At 42.8% G+C, this 21455-nt stretch overlaps 1 protein-coding gene across 1 annotated transcript; it reads right to left on the bottom strand.

The window, feature by feature from the left end:
- Positions 1–571: 571 nt before the first annotated feature.
- Positions 572–19679, bottom strand: LOC115109073 (SUN domain-containing protein 2-like). The gene is made up of 13 exons (XM_029633650.2): positions 19356–19679; positions 11262–11364; positions 11031–11167; positions 10502–10825; positions 10336–10407; positions 9874–10007; positions 9685–9738; positions 9541–9594; positions 7172–7245; positions 6545–6677; positions 5726–6220; positions 5441–5530; positions 572–5268 (listed from the first exon to the last, which is right to left on the bottom strand). Exons 1-13 carry the CDS (start codon positions 19375–19377, stop codon positions 5146–5148), a joined length of 1815 nt encoding a protein of 604 aa, XP_029489510.1. The 5' UTR covers positions 19378–19679; the 3' UTR covers positions 572–5145.
- Positions 19680–21455: the final 1776 nt, after the last annotated feature.

The following is a 21455-nucleotide window of genomic DNA, read 5'->3' as shown; positions in this document are numbered from 1 at the left end:
GAGCGTGCCACATGTAGCTATGAGTTCAGGACTGACATTCCTAAAAGAAAATTGAACTGAAAACCAACTATTTCCATTGATAATTCCCTATTGAACGTTACTACTCTATTGACTTTTAGTACTCTTGACCTCTCGTTCTCTGTCTCTTGACCTCTCGTTCTCTGTCTCTGTCTCTTGACCTCTCGTTCTCGGTCTCTTGACCTCTCGTTCTCTGTCTCTTGACCTCTCGTTCTCTGTCTCTTGACCTCTCGTTCTCTGTTTCTTGACCTCTCATTCTCTGTCCTTGACCTCTCATTCTCTGTCTCTGCGTTGTGTATTTATCTTCAAAATATTCTTATACTTCTGTAAATGAGACATATGCAAAAAATCATAAAAACAAGTTTTCACTTGGTCAATATGGGGTATTGTGGGTAAATGGGTGAAACTTATTTGAATCCATTTTGAATTCAGGCTGTAACACAACAAAATGTTGAATAAGGCAAGAGGTAGGACTACTTTCTGAAGCCACTGTAGCTTTACTTTAAAGCATTGCTGAGCAATTTGAGTTAAAATAATCAGTTGATAAAAGCAACAGGGTTGAGAAGTTTTATTTGTCACTCCAATGTCTATAACACCTTAAAAAACAAACAGAGCAGAAGCGCTTCAGGTATTACAAAACCACAGGTGCTCTTTGAGGGGAATAGGAATTGAAAAGCATATGGGAAAATTATAACATCAAATAAGTGATAAGTGGCATAAACAATCAAAGTCAAGGAACCTGGTGGGTTTGAACTTTAGGAAGCCTTTCATTAATGGGATACAACATTATTAAAATACACTAATGCGCATCGGCTTAGGCCTTCATCAGGGTGTCTGATACAAAGTGAGTCAAGGCTATACAACTGCATCTCCTCCATTTTGTATCAGACACAGTAAGCGGATACAATTTTAATAATAATAATCATTTTTAAACTTTCAAACCACACGAGTGCCTGGATTTGGATTTAACAGTCCAAGGAAAGACTTCTGCAGTCATTTTACATTACCCTACATTAATTACATGGTACAATATTGATGCATTATCAATGACCTGATCCATAGCAAATAAATATCATATACCACTGAGAATTTGAAAAACTCATAAATAAACACAATGTCCTTCATTCAATTATGTTTGATATGCACATGGTTAAATAAATACAAACCAATATCATGAGCATTATGTTCACCTGTGCCGTATTCAGTTGGGTACAATGTAGCAACAATTTTGCAACACAAAACAATTCTGAATTGTTAAACAACTTCAGGTACTACCTTCCTGTTTGAAAATGTTTTATCCCATTTCGTGCCAATATAACACACACTTGGTTAAGTACAGTATGTCCCAATTCTAAACATCTGATATGTACCTGTCAAAATGCCACTCTGTCAAATAGCACTATTGCAGAAAAGTAACAACAAAAAATATGTACGTTCAATTTCAGAGTATATGTCATACAGTCAGTATATAAATGTATATATGTCCCAAGCAAAAGTTTGGAAACACCACATTCCAGGGTTTCTTCATTGTTACTACTTTCTACACTGTAGAATAATAGTGAAGACATCACAACTATGAAATAACACATATGGAATCATGTAGTAACCAAAACAGTGTTAAACAAGTCAAAATATATTTTATATTTGAGATTCTTCAAAGTAGCCACCCTTTGCCTTGATGACAGCTTTGCACACTCTTGGAATTATCTCAACCAGCTTCATGAGGTAGTCACCTGGAATGCATTTCAATTAACAGGTGTGCATTAAAAGTTAATTTGTGGAATTTCTTTCCTTCTTAATGTGTTTGAGCCAATCGGTTGTATTGTGACCAGGTAGGGATGGTATACAGAACATAGCCCTATTTGCCAAAATACCAAGTCCATATTATGGCAAGAACAGCTAAAATAAGCAAAGAGAAACGACAGTCCATCATTACTTTAAAGACATGAAGGTTAGTCAATATGGAACATTAAGAACTCTGAAAGTTTCTTCCAGTGCAGGTGCAAAAACCATCAAACGCTATGATGAAACTGGCTCTCAAGAGGACCGCACCAGGAAAGACCCAGAGTTACCTGCTGCAGAGAAGTTCATTAGAGTTACCAGCCTCAGAAATTTTAGCCCAAATAAATGCTTCACAGAGTTCAAGTAACAGACAAATCTCAACATCAACTGTTCAGAGCAGACTGCGTGAATCAGGCCTTCATGGTCAAATTGCTGCAAAGAAACAACTAGTAAAGGACACCAATAAGAAGAAGAGACTTGTTTGGGCCAAGAAACACAAGCAATTGACATTAGACCGGTGTAAATCTGTTCCTTTGGTCTGATGAGTCCAAATTTGTGATTTTTGGTTCTAACCACTGTGTGAGACGCAGAGTAGGTGAACGTATGATCTGTATGGAGGAGGTGTGATGGTGTGGGGGTACTTTACTGGTGACAAGATCTGTGATTTATTTAGAATTCAAGACACACTTAACCAGCATGGCTACCCCAGCATTCTGCAGCGATACGCCATCCCATCTGGTTTGCGCTTAGTGGGAGAATCATTTGTTTTTTAACAGAACAATGACCCAACACACCTTCAGGCTGTGTAAGGGCTATTTGATCAAGGAGAGTGATGGAGTGCTGCATCAGATGACTTGGCCTCCACAATCACCCGACCTCAACCCAATTGAGATGGTTTGGGATGTTTTTCTTGTTTTAAAAAAAACATTTATTTAACTAGGCAAGTCAGTTAAGAACAAATTCTTATTTACAATGACGGCCTAGGAACAGTGGGCAGAATGCCAGATTTTTACCTTGTCAGCCGGGGATTCGATTGCGCAACTTTCGGTTACTAGCCCAATGCTCCAACCACTAAATACAAATACACCATGACAGCGCAACACACAAGGGGTGGAACAGTGGCAAAGGTACCCACAGGACCAACAGAATAATATTAGTCTGAGGAGATATGAAACACTATTAATACCTGCCGCTCCAAGTGAAGGAAAAGCAGCCAACAAGAGCTCAGCATATGTGGGAACTCCTAGAAGACTGTTGGAAAAGCATTCCAGGTGAAGCTGGTTGAGAGAATGCCAAGAGTGTGCAAAGCTGTCATCAAGGCAAAGAGTGGCTACTTTGAAGAAACTCAAATATATTTTTGATATGTTTATCACTTTTTTGGTTACGGCATGATTCCATGTGTTATTTCATAGTTTTGATGTCTTCACTATTATTCCACAACGTAGAAAATAGTACAAATAAAAAGACTTCAATGAGTAGGTGTCTCCAAACCTTTGACTGGTACTGTATATATGAATTATGAGGAAGTTGTAACCATAGTTTCCGCATATGGTTTCCGTGTTTTAAAAGCATTTGAAAATGAGGTGGATACATAGCCAGTCATTTCAGGTATTGAACTACATTCCTATGGGGAAATTATTTACTTATATTCTGTTTTATTTGGACAAACTTCAAATTGACCGAGCGTTAAGTATGATGTTTCACTGCCGTAACATCAGAAAAACACAATACCGAAATAAAATGCTATTGAGAGCCATTCATACTGTATAGGTTATTTTTGTGATCAGTCGTTTGTTAGTCTATAGCTACCACTGCTGCACATAATACTGTAATTGTAAACATAATGATTTAAAACATGAAATAAAAAAAGTTCCTGATTATTTTCACTAGCAAGTACAAGGTAACTTTTTTGCTATTTACAAATGTTTAGATGTAGAAAAGCCTGACATTTAGACATCATTGCAATGGACGCATTGCTTTAAGGTGAAAGTTATTCAAGTATTGCAGTAAAATTGGTAAGAGCAATTATGTATTTACTATTAAACTGATCAAAATTGGTAAAAATACAAATTAAGACAAAATAAATGCTGCAAGTCATGTAAACTAAGCTGTATTTTTGAATTCAGACAATACGTTCCAGGCCTCCCGAGTGGCAGTGGTCTAAGGCACTGCATTGCAGTGCTAGCTGTGCCACTAGAGATTCTAGGTTAGAGTCCAGGCTCTGTCGCAGCCAGCCCGACTGGAAGACCCATGGAGCGGCACACAATTGGCCCAGCGTCATCCGGATTAGGAAAGGGTTTGGCCGGCAGGGATGTCCTTGTCCCATCGCGCACTAGCGACTCCTGTCGCGGGCCAGGCGCCAGTGCACGCTGACACGGTCGCCAGGTGTATGGCGTTTCCTCCGACACATTGGTGCGGCTGGCTTCTGGGTTTAGTGGGCATTGTGTCAAGAAGCAGTTGGGTTGTGTTTCGGAAGACGCGCGGCTCTCGACCCTCACCCATACGGGAGATGCAGCGATGAGACAAGACGGTAACTACCAATTAGATACCATGAAATTGGGAAAAAAGGAAAAATATTTTTTTTAAATGTGAAAGATAATACGTTGCAACCTCAGTGTGCTCCTGTCTATTTCTCTCTAGTCTCTATTATTATAAAGGACATTGAAACACCAGTAGATTACCAAATGCAAAGTAGAAAGCATCTACAATCATATAGTTCATCCTGTAATAGGAAGCCTATTGGCAAGGTGGGTCGAGACTTAACCATTCAGGCCAACGGAAAAATCATTTACAAACATAGTACATCCTATTCTTATCAGACTAATAAAATAATGAACAATACATCTTGATTCTTGCAATATATACATCCAACAACGTTCTTTTTAACCATAATTAAACCTTTGTATATCATTTTAAGACAGATGAAATTAAACAAAATAAGAGCCCAGTAACCCAGGAGGGATTGTCAAACACACATTCAAAGTACAATCTGAAATCTTTGTCCGCTGTGGCCGGGCGTTAAAATGCAAACAAATAATCAATGCTCAAAAGCACACACACACACACACACAAACAGTTCAATTTGAAACTCTCAAAAACCCATCCCCACACTCCTATTAGCCAGGTCAATACCTCTGCCAGAAATGAAACTGCAAATTGTAACAAAACCTTGCAGACCTCTGACCTCACACCCGGCAGAAGCCAGTTTAGGAAGCCATCCTGATTACGCCAAATAAAGACATTTATTTAGAATGGTCCGTCATAATGTTGAGATGCAAAAAGAACGTTGGTCTGATATGAAAGCGAAGCCTCGGAGGTCTGCGGTTGAGGTGGACGATGAACGTCTCATTTGGAGGAGGAGGCCATGTGTCCGTGCACACGGAAGCGGTACACGCATGTGTACTCCAGGTGACCCCAGTTACTCAGAACGCGCAGCTCCACAAAATAATAGATGGCCCTGGTAGGATTCTGACATAGAGAACAGGAAGGGTAAAGGGTTAGAACAAGCAACGCAACTGATGACTGTATGGATACTGCATTAGGGTCAACAGTAGCTAACAGTAGCTATGTTTTGCTTCATTTTGAAACGGTGTGTACTAATGAGTACAACCGAGGCAAAGTTTAAATGGATGGGACTCACAGGCAGTTGGAAGGTCTGGATTGCCCCTCCGTGCTGGTCATAAGTGAAGGTTCCAAGCCAGGTGCCGTCTTCTGTCTCAGTGGACATACCCTGCACAGAGAGAGAAAGCGATGAGACCGATTTTAAAAGACAGAAATGAGTCATCAGCGTTAAAGATATTCACCATACTGCTCTAAACATCTCTGAAGGAAATCTTCAACAGTAGATTATGTAGATGTGGCTCTGGGAAAAAGTTGTGCACTGACTAGAGTGTCAGGGAAGGGCTAGAGGTCACAGATGACTCACGTAGACAGAGAAGGCCTTGGGCGCGCTGTCGATGCGTCCGGTGGGCGCGTTGGAGACCGGGAGGTGCTCCAGTGTGACGTGGGTGATGTGGGCAGGATGAGATAGGGCGATGACCAGGGTGCCCTGCGCTCCGTAGAACGCCCAGCACTTCCCAGCTTGCACCGCCTGACCCTGGATAACAGTGCGGGGGTTCTCAGAGGGGTACCAGAGGGGTACACCCAGGAAGGACACGCATGCCGAGCGGGTACGGTACGTCTCGGAACACCGTGTGCTCACAACACTGGCACCTTGGGACTCCAAGGCAAAGTCTGGCATCCTGTCAGCCAATAGGGGACTGCAATTCTTCACAACCTCTTTCACCATCCGTGGCTCATTCTGGGGCACATTCTCATGCAGCCATTTGGCCATGGCCTCTTCGAGCTCAGGGGTCAGGTGTGTGTTGGTGTTGGGAGCTGGAGGAGGCTGGTTCTGAACAGAGTAGACCTGCTTCCCCAGCTACACAACACAGAGAGACCACATCCATTAGGTTAGGAAGGCTCAATGGCTCATCAATTATTGTGTCCCAAACAGCACCCCATTCTCTATATAGTGCACTACCATAGGGCTCTGGTCAAAAGTAATTGTAAGTCGCTCTGGAGGAGAGCGTCTGCTAAATGACTAAAATGGGAAATGTAGTGCACTATGTAGGGAATTGGGTGCCATTTTGGACTCCACCATTCACATTTGAGTTATTTAGCACCATCTCTTATGCAGAACCACTTTAAGTGCAAAAGTTCAGTGCTACAAATTTGACTTGAGTTTGCGTGTTTTGTACATTACCGTGGCACTCTGGTCCTCCAGGGCAGCGACTCGCTGCTTGACGTGTGTGTGTTGGTCCTTCAGCTCGCCCACCTGACTGATGAAGCAGGCTGTCTGCTCGCTCAAACGATGCTCCCAATCCAGTGGATTCACACTACAATAGAAAAAAATAGAACTTAATTGAGAAACAGATATTTATTTATCTTCAACCCCCTGAGACAGCAAACTCAAAACATTTTTAAAGGCTAAGTCAAGATGGTCTTCAAATCAAATCAAATGTCAAATGTATTTATATAGCCCTTTGTACATCAGCTGATATCTCAAAGTGCTGTAGAGAAACCCAGCCTAAAACCCCAAACAGCAAGCAATGCAGGTGTTGAAGCACGTTGGCTAGGAAAAACTCCCTAGAAAGGCCAAAACCTATGAAGAAACATAGAGAGGAAATCTTAAATCCAAAGTTTTTTGCAAACAAGGTTTGGACATTAGATTGGTTAACAGAAAAAGTATGGGAGTATGTTTTCACTCCTTTCAAATCTTCCCAAGTGCCTAGGGAGCATGAGACAGGAGACAGGGCTAAGGACAGGAGGTAGATGCTAGGAGGTAGGGGCTAGGGGGCAGGTTCTGGATTGGGGCCGGACACACACTCACCTGTCCACTCTCACTCTCACGTCCCTCATGTCTGTTCTCACGTCTGCCAAGTCTGTCTGCAGTCTCTCTACCATCTGTTGGGATAGACGAGCACAACATCTCAAACATATACGTAAATATACAACAATTCTATAGATAAAACATACATATATACAGTACCAGTCAAAAAATTGACACGCCTACTCAGTCCAGTGTTTTTCTTTATTTTTACTATTTTCTATATTGTAGAATAATAGTGAAGACATCAAAACTATGAAATAACACATGGAATCATGTAGTTACCAAAAATAAGTGTTAAAGAAATCAAAATATGTTTTACATTTAGATTCTTCAAAGTAGAAACCCTTTGCCTGGACTCTTCTCTTGGCATTCTCTCAACCAGCTTCCCCTGGAATACTTTTCCAACAGTTTTGAAGGAGTTGCCACATATGCTGCGCTCCCGAGTGGCGCAGCGATCTAAGGCACTGCATCTCAGTGCAAGAGGCGTCACTATAGTCCCTGGTTTGAATCCAGGCTGAATCACACCCAGCCATGATTGGGAGTCCTATAGGGAGGCGCACAATTAACTCAGCGTCGTCCGGGTTTGGCCGTCATTGTAAATAAGAATTTGCTCTTAACTGACTAGCCTAGTTAAATAAAGGTAAAATAAAATTGTAAAAAATTGGCTGCTTTTCCTTCACTCTGCGGTCCAACTCATCCCAAACAATCTCAATTGGGTTGAGGGCGGGTGATTGTGGAGGCCAATTCATCTGATGCACCACTCCATCACTCTCCTTGTTGGTCAAATATCCCTTACACAGCCTGGAGGTGTGTCGGGTCATTGTCCTGTTGAAAAATAAATGATAGTCCCACTAAGCGCAAACCAGATGGGATGGCGTATCGCTGCAGAATGCTGTGGTAGCCATGCTGGTTATGTGTGCTTTGAATTCTAAATAAATCACAGACAGTGTCACCAGCAAATCACCCCCACACCATCACACCTCCTCCTAGAAGGCCAGCATCCTGGGGTAGCTGCTTCACTGTTGATGTTGAGACGGGTGTTTTGCAGGTACTATTTAATGGAGCTGCCAGTTGAGGACTTGTGAGGCGTCCGTTTCTCAAACTAGACACTAATGTACTCGTCCTCTTGCTCAGTTGTGCATCGGGGCCTCCCACTCCCCTTTCTATTCTGGTTAGAGCCAGTTTGCACCGTTCTGTGAAGGGAGTAGTACTCAGGCGTTGTGCGAGATCTTCAGTTTCTTGGCAATTTCACAAATGGAATAGCCTTAATTTCTCAGAACAAGAATAGACTGACGAATTTCAGAAGTTAGTTCTTTGTTTCTGGCCATTTTGAGCCTGTAATCGAAGCCACAAATGCTGATGCTCCAGATACTCAACTAGTCTACAGAAGGCCAGTTTTATTGATTCTTTAAATCAGTACTACAGTTTAACTGTGCTAACATACATGCAAAATGGTTTTCTAATGATCAATTAGCATTTTAAAATGATAAACTTAGATTAGCTATACAAGAATATTTTGAAGATAAACACACAACACAGAGGATGAGGACGAGCGTACTAAACTAAATGGAGTACTATGGTCAATAGGGAATTGTCAATGTAAATAGGAGTTGGTTTTCAGTTCAACAGCTGTTTAGAATCTGTGGAATGTCAGTCCTGAACTCAGAGCTACGTTCTGTACATTGAGTCTGGAGCAGGATACTTGTTATATGGCCATTGGCCCAGTTGTACTACAAGGACTTCTGATTGGTCAACCCCAAGCTAGGTTGGGGGGTTATAAATGACATCCTGTTATTTGTTCTGTGGAGAAAAGCTGAGGACAACAGGGGGAATGAACATCTACCTCCCAGCATAGCATCTATGATTTGTCCTTTTCAAATAAATACATTTTTCTCCCCGATTTGCTTTGGGGTTTGTGTTATTGAAGAATAACAACTGCTAACAGCTAACACATCGTGTCATTGGCACACAGAAGTGATGGTTGCCGATAATGGGCCTATGTAGATATTCCATTAAAAATCAGCCGTTTCCAGCTACAATAGTCATTTACAACATTAACAATGTCTACACTATATTTCTGATCAATTTGATGTTATTTTAATGGACTATTTTTTTTGCTTTTCTTTCAAAAACAAGGACATTTCTAAGTGACCCCAAACTTTTCAACGGTTGTGTGTGTGTGTGTATATATTACATAAAAAAAAGAAAACACTATTTCCCAAATACTGCACTATTATAGAGCCCTATAAGAGGACTTCCCTATCACACTACTACAGACATCTATAACTGAAACCCTGTTCTCCATACTAGACTGTTATAGGACCTTATGATACCCTATTCCACATAATACTGCACTATAGAGCACTCACCTCGGTTACAAATTTCTGCTGGTGTTCCTTCTTCTTAAGAATTTCAAATTCTCTCTGTGAGAGAACACATACACAAGTGAGTTAAACCAAATGAATACACCCAAATGCAGTATAGTTTGTGCATTCTCTCTTTATCTCTCTTACCAGGATGGTGTTCATCTTGGCTTCCAGAGCAGAATGCAATACCGAAGCTCCATCCTGCAGAAAGAGTTTCAACAAACAAGCTTTTAACTGTACAATCCAGGAGTACACATGCAGTGCGTCAATGTAGCATCCTACCAAATCAAGAGAAAGAGAGATTATTGCCGGGTATGTGGTCCCATCAGATCCTACCATAGCCTTGACAGGTGGCGTAGTGAAGACAGGTGGCGGAGTTGGGGTGATGACAGGTCGGTTCAGGGTCATAGTGATAGCATTCAGGGCTGAAGTCAGAGTGGCCCATACCAAGGGGGCAAGGAGCCAGCAGCCTAGCAGAAAGGGGTAGAATAGACTTGAATACACTAAGGAGCACATTATCATACAGGACAGGCTACACAGACAACATTTTGAACATTTTTGCTCGTCAACAACGGGTGTGTGTGTGTTGCTCTGGATAAGAGCGTCTGCTAAATGACTTAAATGTAATGTTAAATGTTGTACTTCTGTTATTTAAATTGTCAGTAAGTACTATGGTTAGGCATGTCTTCTGTGGACAATGTACTGCTGGCACCAATAAAGTAACAGTGATGTTGGTTCTTTTCATGGAAGTTCTATAGAACTATAGACTGTCTGATTCTGTAGTGTGATGTCCCTCACCGAAGGTCAATAGGATGAGGAGGATGGCAATTAGAATGGCCTTCCCCACATCGGCCGGGATAAACGGAGGGGCTACAGGAGGAGAGAGAGATAAAGCTAATGCTAACAAACAAGCTACAAGCATAGAGACCAGCTAATGCTACGCTAACACACACACAGTACTCACTCCAATTGGCACGAGCACTTGTCCTGTTAGTGCCAGATCTCTGGCTGGCGCTAGCCCTTTGTTCGCTTAAGGAGGAGTCCCCAGAGTATCCTCTGTAACGTCTTGCCTCTGAAGAGGAGTAACCAGAGCTGTCCATGGCGCTGCTCTGGCTCTGGGCCTGGTTCAGGCCGGTCTGGCAGGACGAGAAGCCCCTGGGGCTGGGAGCCTGGTTCAGGCCGGTCTGGCAGGACGAGAAGCCCATGGGGCTGGGAGCCAGGTTCAGGCTGGGAGCTGGGGCAAGAGGTTCCTGGAAGGTCTTCCTTCTCTGAACCAAGCTTGAGACGCCTGAAGGGCAGGGGGTGCGGGAACAAAGAGAGAGAGTTAGATGGTTAGTTTTGAATAGCCATAATAGCTAACTATAACCATAGACAAAGAGGCAGCTGCAATACAAAGCTATACTGTACAGTGTATACAGTATAGGCCTAGACAATGAAAGTAACTGAGTGAGTGTCAATAGGACTGTGGATGCAGGAAGTGGTGTGAACCGTACCAATGTAGTCCTCAGCATTGATGGGTGGCTCCACTGTACTACCCTTGCTGCTAGCGGTGCTAGCCACGCTGTTGGCCCGGCTGGAGGTACGAGAGGCCGCCACTTTACGACCACCTGTCTTCCTCTTAGTAAAAACCCTGAGAGAGAGAGAGAGAGAAAGGGCTTTGTTAAAGCAACTTTGTCAGGTCTACTGTATTAGGCTATACGGTACAACATGAAACACAAACACACCTCACGGGGCTCTCCCTGTAGGAAACTGAGGAGGACTCATCATCGTCTGATGACTGGTGGTAGTATCCCCCTAAAACCAGCCTCATACTGCGCCGCGACATGTCTGACAGAGAGAGAGAGAGACAGAGACAATACCTCATACAGGATACTGTGTTATACGAACTGCTTTAACAGGAGGAATCCCACACACACAGCAAATCAATAATATAACACTTTGTAACAGTCATTAGGCTTTTATATGTTGATAAGATAAGATGTAAAGTTACAGTAAAAAGGGAATTGAGGTTCCCAAGAGGTAGCATAGCGCTAGCCCAGAGCTGGTGGTAGCAGTAGCCCAGAGCTGGTGGTAGCAGTAGCCCAGAGCTGGTGGTAGCAGTAGCCCAGAGCTGGTGATAGGAGAGAGGCTCTCTGACAGATGCTCTCCTGTATAATCTCTAATCCAGTTAATCTACAGCACCTCACACTGCTCTCTCATGCACCCAAACTTCAACTTTCAAACAGAGCTAGCACGGATTAGCATTAGCTAACTGGCAGAAGGAGAGGTCAGTACAGGTGCATCAAAGCTGGGACTGAAAAACAGCTTCTATCTCAAGGCCATCAGACTGTAAAATATCCATCACTAGCCAGCTACCACCCGGTTACTCAACCCTGCACCTTAGAGGCTGCTGGTCTATATACATAGACATGGAATCACTGGACACTTTATTAACAGAACACAAGTTACTTTAATAAATGTTTACATACTGCTTTACTCATCTCATATGTACAGTACCAGTCAAAAGTTTGGAGTCACCTTCTGTATACCACCAATACCTTGTCACAACCAACTGATTTGCTCAAATGCATTAAGGAAAGAAGTTCCACAAATGTAATTTTAACAAGGCACACCTGTTAATTGAAATGCATTACACCTCATGAAGGTGGTTGAGAGAATGCCACGAATGTGCAAAGCTGTCAAGGCAAATGGTGGCTACTTTGAAGAATCCAAATATAAAATATATTTAGATTTTATAACACTTTTTTGGTTACTATTCCATATGTGTTATTTCACAGTTGATGTCTTCACTATTATTCTACAATGTGCCCAAACATTTCAATTAACAGGTGTGCCTTGTTAAAAGTGAATTTGTGGATTTTTTCCCCTTCTTAATGCGTTTGAGCCAATCAGTTGTGTTGTGACATGGTAGGTATGGTATACAGAAGATAGCCCTATTTGGTAAAATATCTTGATATAGACTTCAACAGCTCAAATAAGCAAAAAAAAAACTACTTTAAGACAAAGGTCAGTCAATTCGGAAAATTTCAGTTACCTCTGCTGCAGAGGATAAGTTCATTAGAGTTAACTACACTTCAGATTGCAGCCCAAATACATGCTTCAGAGTTCAAGTAACAGACACCTCAACATCAACTGTTCAGAGGAGATTGCATGAATCATTCCTTCATGGTCAAATTGCTGCAAAGAAACCACTCCTAAAGGACAACGATAAGAAGATACTTGCTTGGGCCAAGAAAGACGAGCAATGGACATTAAACCAGAGGAAATCTGTCCTTTGGTCTGCTGAGTCCCAATTTGAGATTTTTGGTTCAAACCGCCATGTCTTTGTGAGACGCACAGTAGGTGAACGGATGATCTCAGCATGTGTGGTTCCCACCGTGAAGCATGGAGGAGGTGTAATGGAGTGGGGGTGCTTTGCTGGTGTCAGTAATGGGAACTTCTTCAAGACTGTTGGAAATGCATTCCAGGTGAAGCTGGTTAAGAGAATGCCAAGAGTGTGCAAAACTGTCATCAAGGCAAAGGGTGGCTACTTTGAAGAATCTCAAATATATTTTGATTTGTTTAACAATTGTTGGCTACTACATGATTCCATGTGTTATTTCATAGTTTTGATGTCTTCAGGTTAAAATGGCGCTGGAGAAGATGGCAGACGTTTTACGTGCCCCCAGCCAATTGTGTTTTTTTGTTTTTTCTTATTTGCGTTGTCACTTATCTTGTACATAATGTTGCCGCTACCATCTCTTATGACCGAAAAAACTTCTGGACATCAGGACTGCGATTACTCACCACGGACTAGCAGAATCCTCTTTTTCCTTTCACCACTCTAACGAGCCCGACGCAAAGGACACACTGCTTCCTCGGGAACAGGCCCCGATACCCATGATCTGTGTGAAGAGGAGGCGGAAAAAGAGGGGCCGAAGGTCCAGGTGCCTTCTGAGAATTCGCAGGCGATCCAATAAACCTCCACTTCCTCCACTCTGCTTGCAAATGTGCAATCGACAAGTTACGCGGAAGATTAAACTACCAACGGGATATTAAAAACTGTAACATCTTATGCTTCAGAGTCGTGGCTGAACGACATACAGCTGGCTGGTTATACGTTGTGCCGGCAGGATAGAACAGCAGCGTCTGGTATGACAAGGGGCGGCGGACTATGTATTTTTGTAAAAAAAACAAACAGCTGGTGCACGATATCTAAGGAAGTCTATTGCTCGCCTGACGTTTATCTCATGATAAACTGTAGACCACACTACCTACCTCCATCTGTATTTTTCGTAGCTGTTTACATACCACCATAGTCAGAGGCTGGCACTAAGACCACATTAATGAGCTGTATTCAGTCATAAGCAAACAAGAAAACGCTCACCGAGAAGCGGCGCGCCTAGTAGCCAGGGACTTTAATGCAGAGAAAGTTAAATCTGTTTTATCAAATTTCTATCAGCACGTTAAATGTGCAATCAGAGGAAAAAGAACTCTGGACCACCTATACTCCACACACAGACACATACAAAGCCTTCATTTGGCAAATCTGGCCATAAATTCTATCCACCCGATTCCTGCTTACAAGCAAAAAAAGCAGGAAGCACCCGTGACTAGATCAATAAAAAAAGTGGTCAGATGAAGCAGATGCTATGCTACAGGACTGTTTTGCTAGCCCAGACTGGAATATGTTCTGGAATACCTCCGATGGCATTGAGGAGTACACCACATCAGTCATTGGCTTCATCAATAAGTGCATCGATGACGTCATCCCCACAGTACATACCCCAAACAGAAGCCAATGTTTACAAGCAGCATCCACACTGAGCTAAAGGCCAGAGCTGCCGCATTCAAGGAGCGGGACTCTAACCTGGAAGCTTATAAGAAATCCCGCTATGCTTGCCGACGAACCATCAAACAGGCAAAGCGTCAATACAGGACTAAGATCGAGTCGAACACCGGCTCTGACGCTCGTCAGATGTGGCAGGGCTTGCAAACCATTACAGACTACAAAGGGAAGCACAGCCGAGAGCTTCCCAGCGACACGAGCTTACCAGACGAGCTAAACTACTTCTATGCTAGCTTCGAGGTGAATAACACTGAAACATGCATGAGAGCACCAGCTGTTACGGAGGACTGTGTGATAAAGCTCTCCGCAGCCGACGTAAGTAAGACCTTTAAACAGGTCAACATTCACAAGGCCACAGGGCCCGATGGATTACCAGGACGTGTACTCCAAGCATGCGCTGACCAACTGGCAAGTGTCTTCACTGACATTTTCAACCTCTCCCTGTCCGAGTTTGTAATACCAACATGTTTTAAACAGACCACCATAGTCCCTATGCCCAAGAACACTAAGGTAACCTGCCTAAACGACTATTGACCCGTAGCACTCACATCTGTAGCCATGAAGTTCCTTGAAAGGCTGGTCATGGCCCTCATCAACACCATCATCCCAGAAACCCTAGACCCACTCAAATTTGCATACCACCCCAACAGATCCACAGATGACGCAATCTCCATTGCACTCCACACTGCCCTTTCCCACCTGGACCAAAGCGACACCTATGTGAGAATGCTATTCATTGACTACAGCTCAGTGTTCAACACCATAGTGCCCTCAAAGGTCATCAATAAGCTAAGGACCCTGGGATTAAACACCTCCCTATGCAACTGGATCCTGGACTTCCTAATGGGCCGCCCCCAGGTGGTAAGGGTAGATAACAACACATGCACCACGCTGATCCTCAACACAGGGGCCCCGTCAGGGGTGCGTGCTCAGTCCCCTCCTGTACTCCCTGTTCACTCATGACTGCACGGCCTGGCACGACTCCAACACCATCATTAAATTTGCCGATGACCGACAACAACGAGACACCCTATAGGGAGGTCAGAGACCTGGCCGTGTGGTGCCAGGATAACAACATCTCCATCAACGTGATCAAGACAAAGGAGATGGTTGTGGACTACAGGAAAAAGAGGACCGAGCACGGCCCCATTCTCAACGACGGGGCTGCAGTGGAGCAGGATGAGAGCTTCAAGTTCCTTGGTGTCCACATCACCAACAAACTAACATGGTCCAAGCACACCAAGATAGTTGTGAAGAGGGCACAACAAAACCTATTCCCCCTCAGTAGATTGAAAAGATTTGGCATGGGTCCTCAGATCCTCAAAAGGTTCTACAGCGGTAGGTGGTGTCAGAGGAAGGCCCTAAAAATTGTCAAAGACTCCAGCCACCCTAGTCATAGACTGTTCTCTCTACTACCGCACGGCAAGAGGTACCGGAGCGCCAAGTCTAGGTCCAAGAGGCTTCTAAACAGCTTCTACCCCCAAGCCATAAGATTCCTGAACATCTAGTCAAATGGCTACCCAGTCAAATGGCTACTCCCTCCCCCCCACACCATTGCTACTCTCTCTTGTCATCTATGCATAGTCACTTTAATAACTCTACCTACATGTACATACTACCTCAAATAACCGGTGTCCCCACAATTTGACTCTGTATCGGTGACCCCTGTATATAGTCTCGCTATTGTTATTTCACTGCTGCTCTTTAATTACTTGTTACTTTTACCTCTTATTCTTATCTGTATTTTTTGAAACTGCATTGTTGGTTAGGGGCTCGGAAGTAAGCATCACTGTAAGATGTTGTTTTCGACGCATGTGATTTGATTATTTGATTTGATTAACTATTATTCTACAATGTAGAAAATAGTCCAAATGAAATTAAAACTGTTGAATGAGTAGGTGTCCAAACTTTTGACTTGCACTGTATGTAATTTTCTCCATTCAGCTTCACACAAAAGTCTCACTGCACTAGCTCAGACCTGTTTTGATTGAGTTTGCTGCTCCAATCAGAGAGCAGTGCGTGCGTTTCACTACCCAATCTGTTTTTTGCAAGTACGGTACGGTCTCTGGTTGCGTGGAGAGCAATCCACAGAGACAAAACCTGGCAAGATAATTAAGTCAGTCTCAAGTCAAAGTTGACTTGGAGCCTCAAGAATCGGGACTCAAGTCTCAAGTTATCAAATTTGTGACTCAAGTCATGTGGCTCGAGTACTGCAGTACTGCAGAGAAGCCAAAATACAGGGTAAAGGCATGGCATAAGGTATAACAGGATGTGGTGTGTGGTGAGACAGGAAGTCAGACATGTGAGTGATATGCAAATTCAGACAACAGAGTTGAGAAAAAGGAAGATGGCCCACACTATCCGCAGCTTTAACAACACTACAGTAAACAACTAACAACAAGTTTAGGTTGCTAGGGCATAGAGAAGTGTCTGTTCTTTGCCATGGTTACTGACAGACAAAAAGACACTGATGTAGGTCAAGTGATCAAATGGGATTGAGCCAACACCATGAGATTGGGTAAAAATATCCAGCCAGCCAGGTTAAAGTAGCCTACATTAATAGCATTCTCATTGTTATGCAATGGAGTCTGGAATACATTACCTTCATCTGGTGTGAAAAGAAGCTTTAGCATCACTGAACATATTGTACCATAGGCTAATTCTCTCAAATCCTCTATTCCACTGAAAATGGCGTCTCTTGCCGTCTCAGCGCTTTATCCCGCTTCCCAATCCTCTTCTCATTACAATAGCCTTCAGTTCCCTCCTTCACTAAGCTCTCCTCCCCTCTTTGTTTACCTGATCCTGCAATCTAATCAACCCCTCTCATCTACAGTGCATTCGGAAAGTATTTAGACCACAACTTCTTCCACCACATTATGTTACATTACAGCCTTATTCTATAAATTCATTAAATTGATGAAGCAAAAACAAGTTAGAATTTCTCAAATGTATTATTTGCATAATTATTATTAACATAAGTATTCAGACCCTTTTCTCAGTACTTTGTTAAAGCACCTTTGGCAGTGATTACAGCCTCGAGTCTTCTTGGGTACGACGCTGCAAGCTTGGCACACCTGTATTTGGGGAGTTTCTCCCATTCTTCTCAAGCTCTGTCAGGTTGGATGGGGAGCGTTGCTGCACAGCTACTTTCAGGTCTCTCCAGAGATGTTTGATCGGGTTCAAGTCCGGGCTCTGGCTGGGCCACTCAGGGACATTGAGACTTGTCCCGAAGCCACTCCTGTGTTGTCTTGGCCTTGTGCTTAGAGCCGTTGTCCTGTTGGAAGGTGAACCTTTGCCCCAGTCTGAGGTCCTGAACGCTCTGGAGCAGGTTTTCATCAAGGATCTCTGTACTTCGCTCCATTCATCTTTCCCTCGATCCTGACTGGTCTCCAGTCCCTGCCGCCGAAAAACATAGCCACAGCATGATGTTGCCACCGTAGGGATGATGCCAGGTTTCCTCCAGACGTGACGCTTGGCATGCAGCCAAAGAGTTCAATCTTGGTTTCATCAAACGAGATAATCTTGTTTCTCATGGCCTCAGAGTCCTTTGGGTGCCTTTTGGCAAACTCCAAGCAGGCTGTCATGAGTATTTTGAGGAGTGGCTTATGTTTTGCCACTCTACCATAAAGGCCTGATTGGTGGAGTGCTGCAGAGGAGGTTGTTCTTTTGGAAGATTCTCCCATCTCTACAGAGGAATTCTGTAGCTCTGTCAGAGTGACCATCGGGTTCTTGGTCACCTCCCTGACCAAGGCCCTTCTCCCCCGATTGCTCAGTTTGGCCGGGCGGCCAGCTCCAGGAAGAGTCTTAAATTTAAGAATAATGGAGGCCACTGTGTTCTTGGCGACCTTCAATGCTGCAGACATTTTTTGTACCCTTCCCCAGATCTGTGTCTCGACATCCTGTCTCGGAGCTCTACGGATAATTCCTGCGACCTCGTGGCTTGGTTTTTACTCTGACATGCACTGTCAACTGTAGGACCTTATATAGACAGATGTGTGCCTTTCCAAAATCATGTCCAATCAATAGAATTTAGCTCAGGTGGACTCGAATCAAGTTGTAGAAACATCAAGGTGATCAATGGAAACAGGATGCACCTAATAGCAAAGGGTCTGAATACTTATATAAAATTATGCTTTATTTGCAAAAATGTCTAAAAACGTTGTCATTATGGGGTATTGTGTGTAGATTGAGTTCTAAAAAAATAAATAAAACTGTAACGTAACAAAATGTGGAAAAAGTAAAGGGGTCTGAATATTTTCTTTTTTCGTAGCATGCTAGCCTATAATTACATGGGGACACAAATACAGTCCACACACTACAAAAGAGCATCATTAGACCTGACACACATACAGGAGAACAGCCGTATAAAATACACATAAACAAAGACACGTGTGTTTCAGTAACAGCTTGAAGCTGATCCTCATTAGTAAATTGGATGATGTTCCTCCTAGAACATCAGAGAGGAGAGTTAGGGTTTGAACGTTCTGTGTTCCTGTTAAGGGAGGGGCAGGTCATGGAGGCATTGCTGGCAGAGTTAGCATGACTACTGCCATACACACAGCCAGGCTACAGAAAAATAGACCACAACACACAGCGAGAGAAAGAGACCGAGAGAGAAAAAAACTCGGCTGAGTCATTTGAAAGCAAACATCACATAATTGCCATCTAAATAATAGGAAATGTGTTGACTGTGCCCCTAGAAGCTTGGAAACGGTTTCTCAAAAGTCTGTGTGTCAAAGAGATACTCGTGCGTGTTGTGAACATCAATACGCGTTATGTTTTATCAACAAGATGCTGACACTTCAGCTGCCGTCTCACGGACACGAACAGCATCATCCCCATATGAGAAAAAAGTAATTAATCTGCCTTGCAAACTGTTAGTTACAGCACGTCACGAGTTCACGGCATAGCTACTGTAACTAGCTTGTACCATTAAACATGCATAAACAAACTTGGTGTAAACAAACGGATATATTTTGTCCAGACTTACCCGCTTCTTGGGTCGCCATCATGGGTAAGGCAGAGGCAAAGCTCCCTGTCCCAGGTGGCGAGCTGTCAAATGTAACCTCTCTCAAATGGAACGATAACTTGGCTAATTGCAACCAGCAGCCCTATACATTTCCGAACAACAATTTAGTGGTAGACAGGACCGGGTATAAAGAGCCAACCCCTTCGTTGGCTCTTCGTAACACTTTCACAAAAAAAATCTGCTACAGTATTTGCTAGCACAAGGCAAACGAGACTCAACCAGAACCGTGCTACTGACAGTTAGGTGGAGGAGGAGTCCGCGGGCCAGACAGACAGTTACAAAACACCCTCTTATTTTGAGTTAAGACTGCCTCTTAGGAGCTCTCGTCTTTTTTACGCGTCACCCTGTGGCAATATCTGGTCAGCAACAGTTCCCCCCCTTTCTATTGAATGATTCATTAATAATCGTGGCAACTTTCCTTTGCATCTTGCGAGGTGAAAACAATTAATAAAAGTATGGGAAAATAGGCTAAACATGCGCATATGATAAAACCAAGGACATCACATTTAGAAAATATTACCTAAATCTTGTATAATGTTCCCAGTCTACAGTCAGTGAAGAAGATACCTGACTCGGGTTGTTGTCCCGACACTGTTCATATTACATCATAATCAAGTCTCAGAGAACTGATTATGACGTCAAACATTGGTTGACTTTTTTATTTTAAGTTTGTCTTGCTATCCTTACGTTTTCAAGTTAAAGTTTAATTAATTAATTAATATAAAGTGCAATTTAATACTGCATTGCTTGATGAAAAAAAAAATATATAACACAAGAGCACGTTCATTATGGACATTGTCGATCCAACAACCGAGAGTCAGTGGCCTTTCCTTTTCTCAATTAAATTTGCTCAACTCCTGCGTCCTGTCTGAGCCTTCCTCTCTGGCCTCACGTTAAAGGTAGTAGAGGAGAGGGAAAGTGTTAAAAAAAAACGCTTGTATTAAATGAGAGGGCTTGATTGACATAGCAGTTGACATTGCAGGCAACTGCCGGCAGACTGATCAACAAAAATAAATATTCATAAATCATAAATAACTACTCCATGTTATTTGTAGATCAGTCAGTCACGCAAACGACGTTTACAAAATACATGTATAAAGTGATTAAAAACAAATGTAGCTAGTTGTGCAAGACATTTTATAGACAAAGGGATAAGTAGCGTAAACTTTTTGTCTGTTCGCATACTTTACTCCTTCAAGAAAACAATAGCTGATTTAAAATTTAAAAAATGGGTAATTGTATATATATGGAGTGTCTGGAAGTGGGCGTGTCAACAGAAGTGGGCGGATGAACAGAACAGGATGTATGGAAAAGCGAATCAGCTAATTGGGCATATTTGTTGCCACTCAATACCGTTTTGCCTGACTGATTGAGTTGCACAACATGTCGATTGTTGACAACTTTAGCATTTTAGCTAAAACTAACTCCTTTCCTAACCTTAACTTAATAACTGATTGAGTTGCACAACATGTCGATTGTTGACAACTGTAGCATTTTATCTAAACCTAACTCCTTTCCTAACCTTAACTTAATAACTGATTGAGTTGCACAACATGTCGATTGTTGACAACTGTAGCATTTTAGCTACACCTAACTCCTTTCCTAACCTTAACTTAATTCTCTAAACCTGCCACCTTAATTATCCTAACCTGCTACGTTAGTTCTTAACCCTTTATGTAAACCAGCGGTGCACCTGGCTATGGCCGGTCTAACCAATAATGGAGTGCTGATGACGCACCATCTAATTTTACTCACACGAAATAGCCTACACGCCAATCATATGCTTTTGGGAGCGGGCAGAAAAAGGTTGTCGATCCACTTAGGCAAAAAGGACAACATCGGAGTTTAATTCAATAAGAGAAAAGCTGCAAAATTGAGAGTTTAAAATAAAGAGAAGTGAGGGCCAGAAAAGTAATGTTTGGGAATGATTTGGTGAAGTAGTTAAAGAGGATGATAGGAGCGTGATAATTGTGAGGCGCTATACAAATTAGACAGTCACAAGATGGGGACATCAAATAGGCCAATGGCACATCAAGGGAACTGTAGTCTACTGTTCGGATG

This window comes from Oncorhynchus nerka, linkage group LG25, assembly GCF_034236695.1.
Source record: "Oncorhynchus nerka isolate Pitt River linkage group LG25, Oner_Uvic_2.0, whole genome shotgun sequence".
NCBI classification, from domain to species: Eukaryota; Metazoa; Chordata; class Actinopteri; order Salmoniformes; family Salmonidae; genus Oncorhynchus; species Oncorhynchus nerka.
This window is presented reverse-complemented; position numbering and strand designations above follow the sequence as displayed.

Coding starts and splice junctions, on each gene's coding strand:
- LOC115109073 (XM_029633650.2), bottom strand. CDS start 19,377: ATGATGGCGACCCAAGAAGCGG. Junction 6,221..6,544: donor TGGAGGACCAGAGTGCCACG/GTAATGTACAAA, acceptor TGTGTTGTGTAG/CTGGGGAAGCAGGTCTACTC. Junction 5,531..5,725: donor CCAAGGCCTTCTCTGTCTAC/GTGAGTCATCTG, acceptor CTCTCTGTGCAG/GGTATGTCCACTGAGACAGA.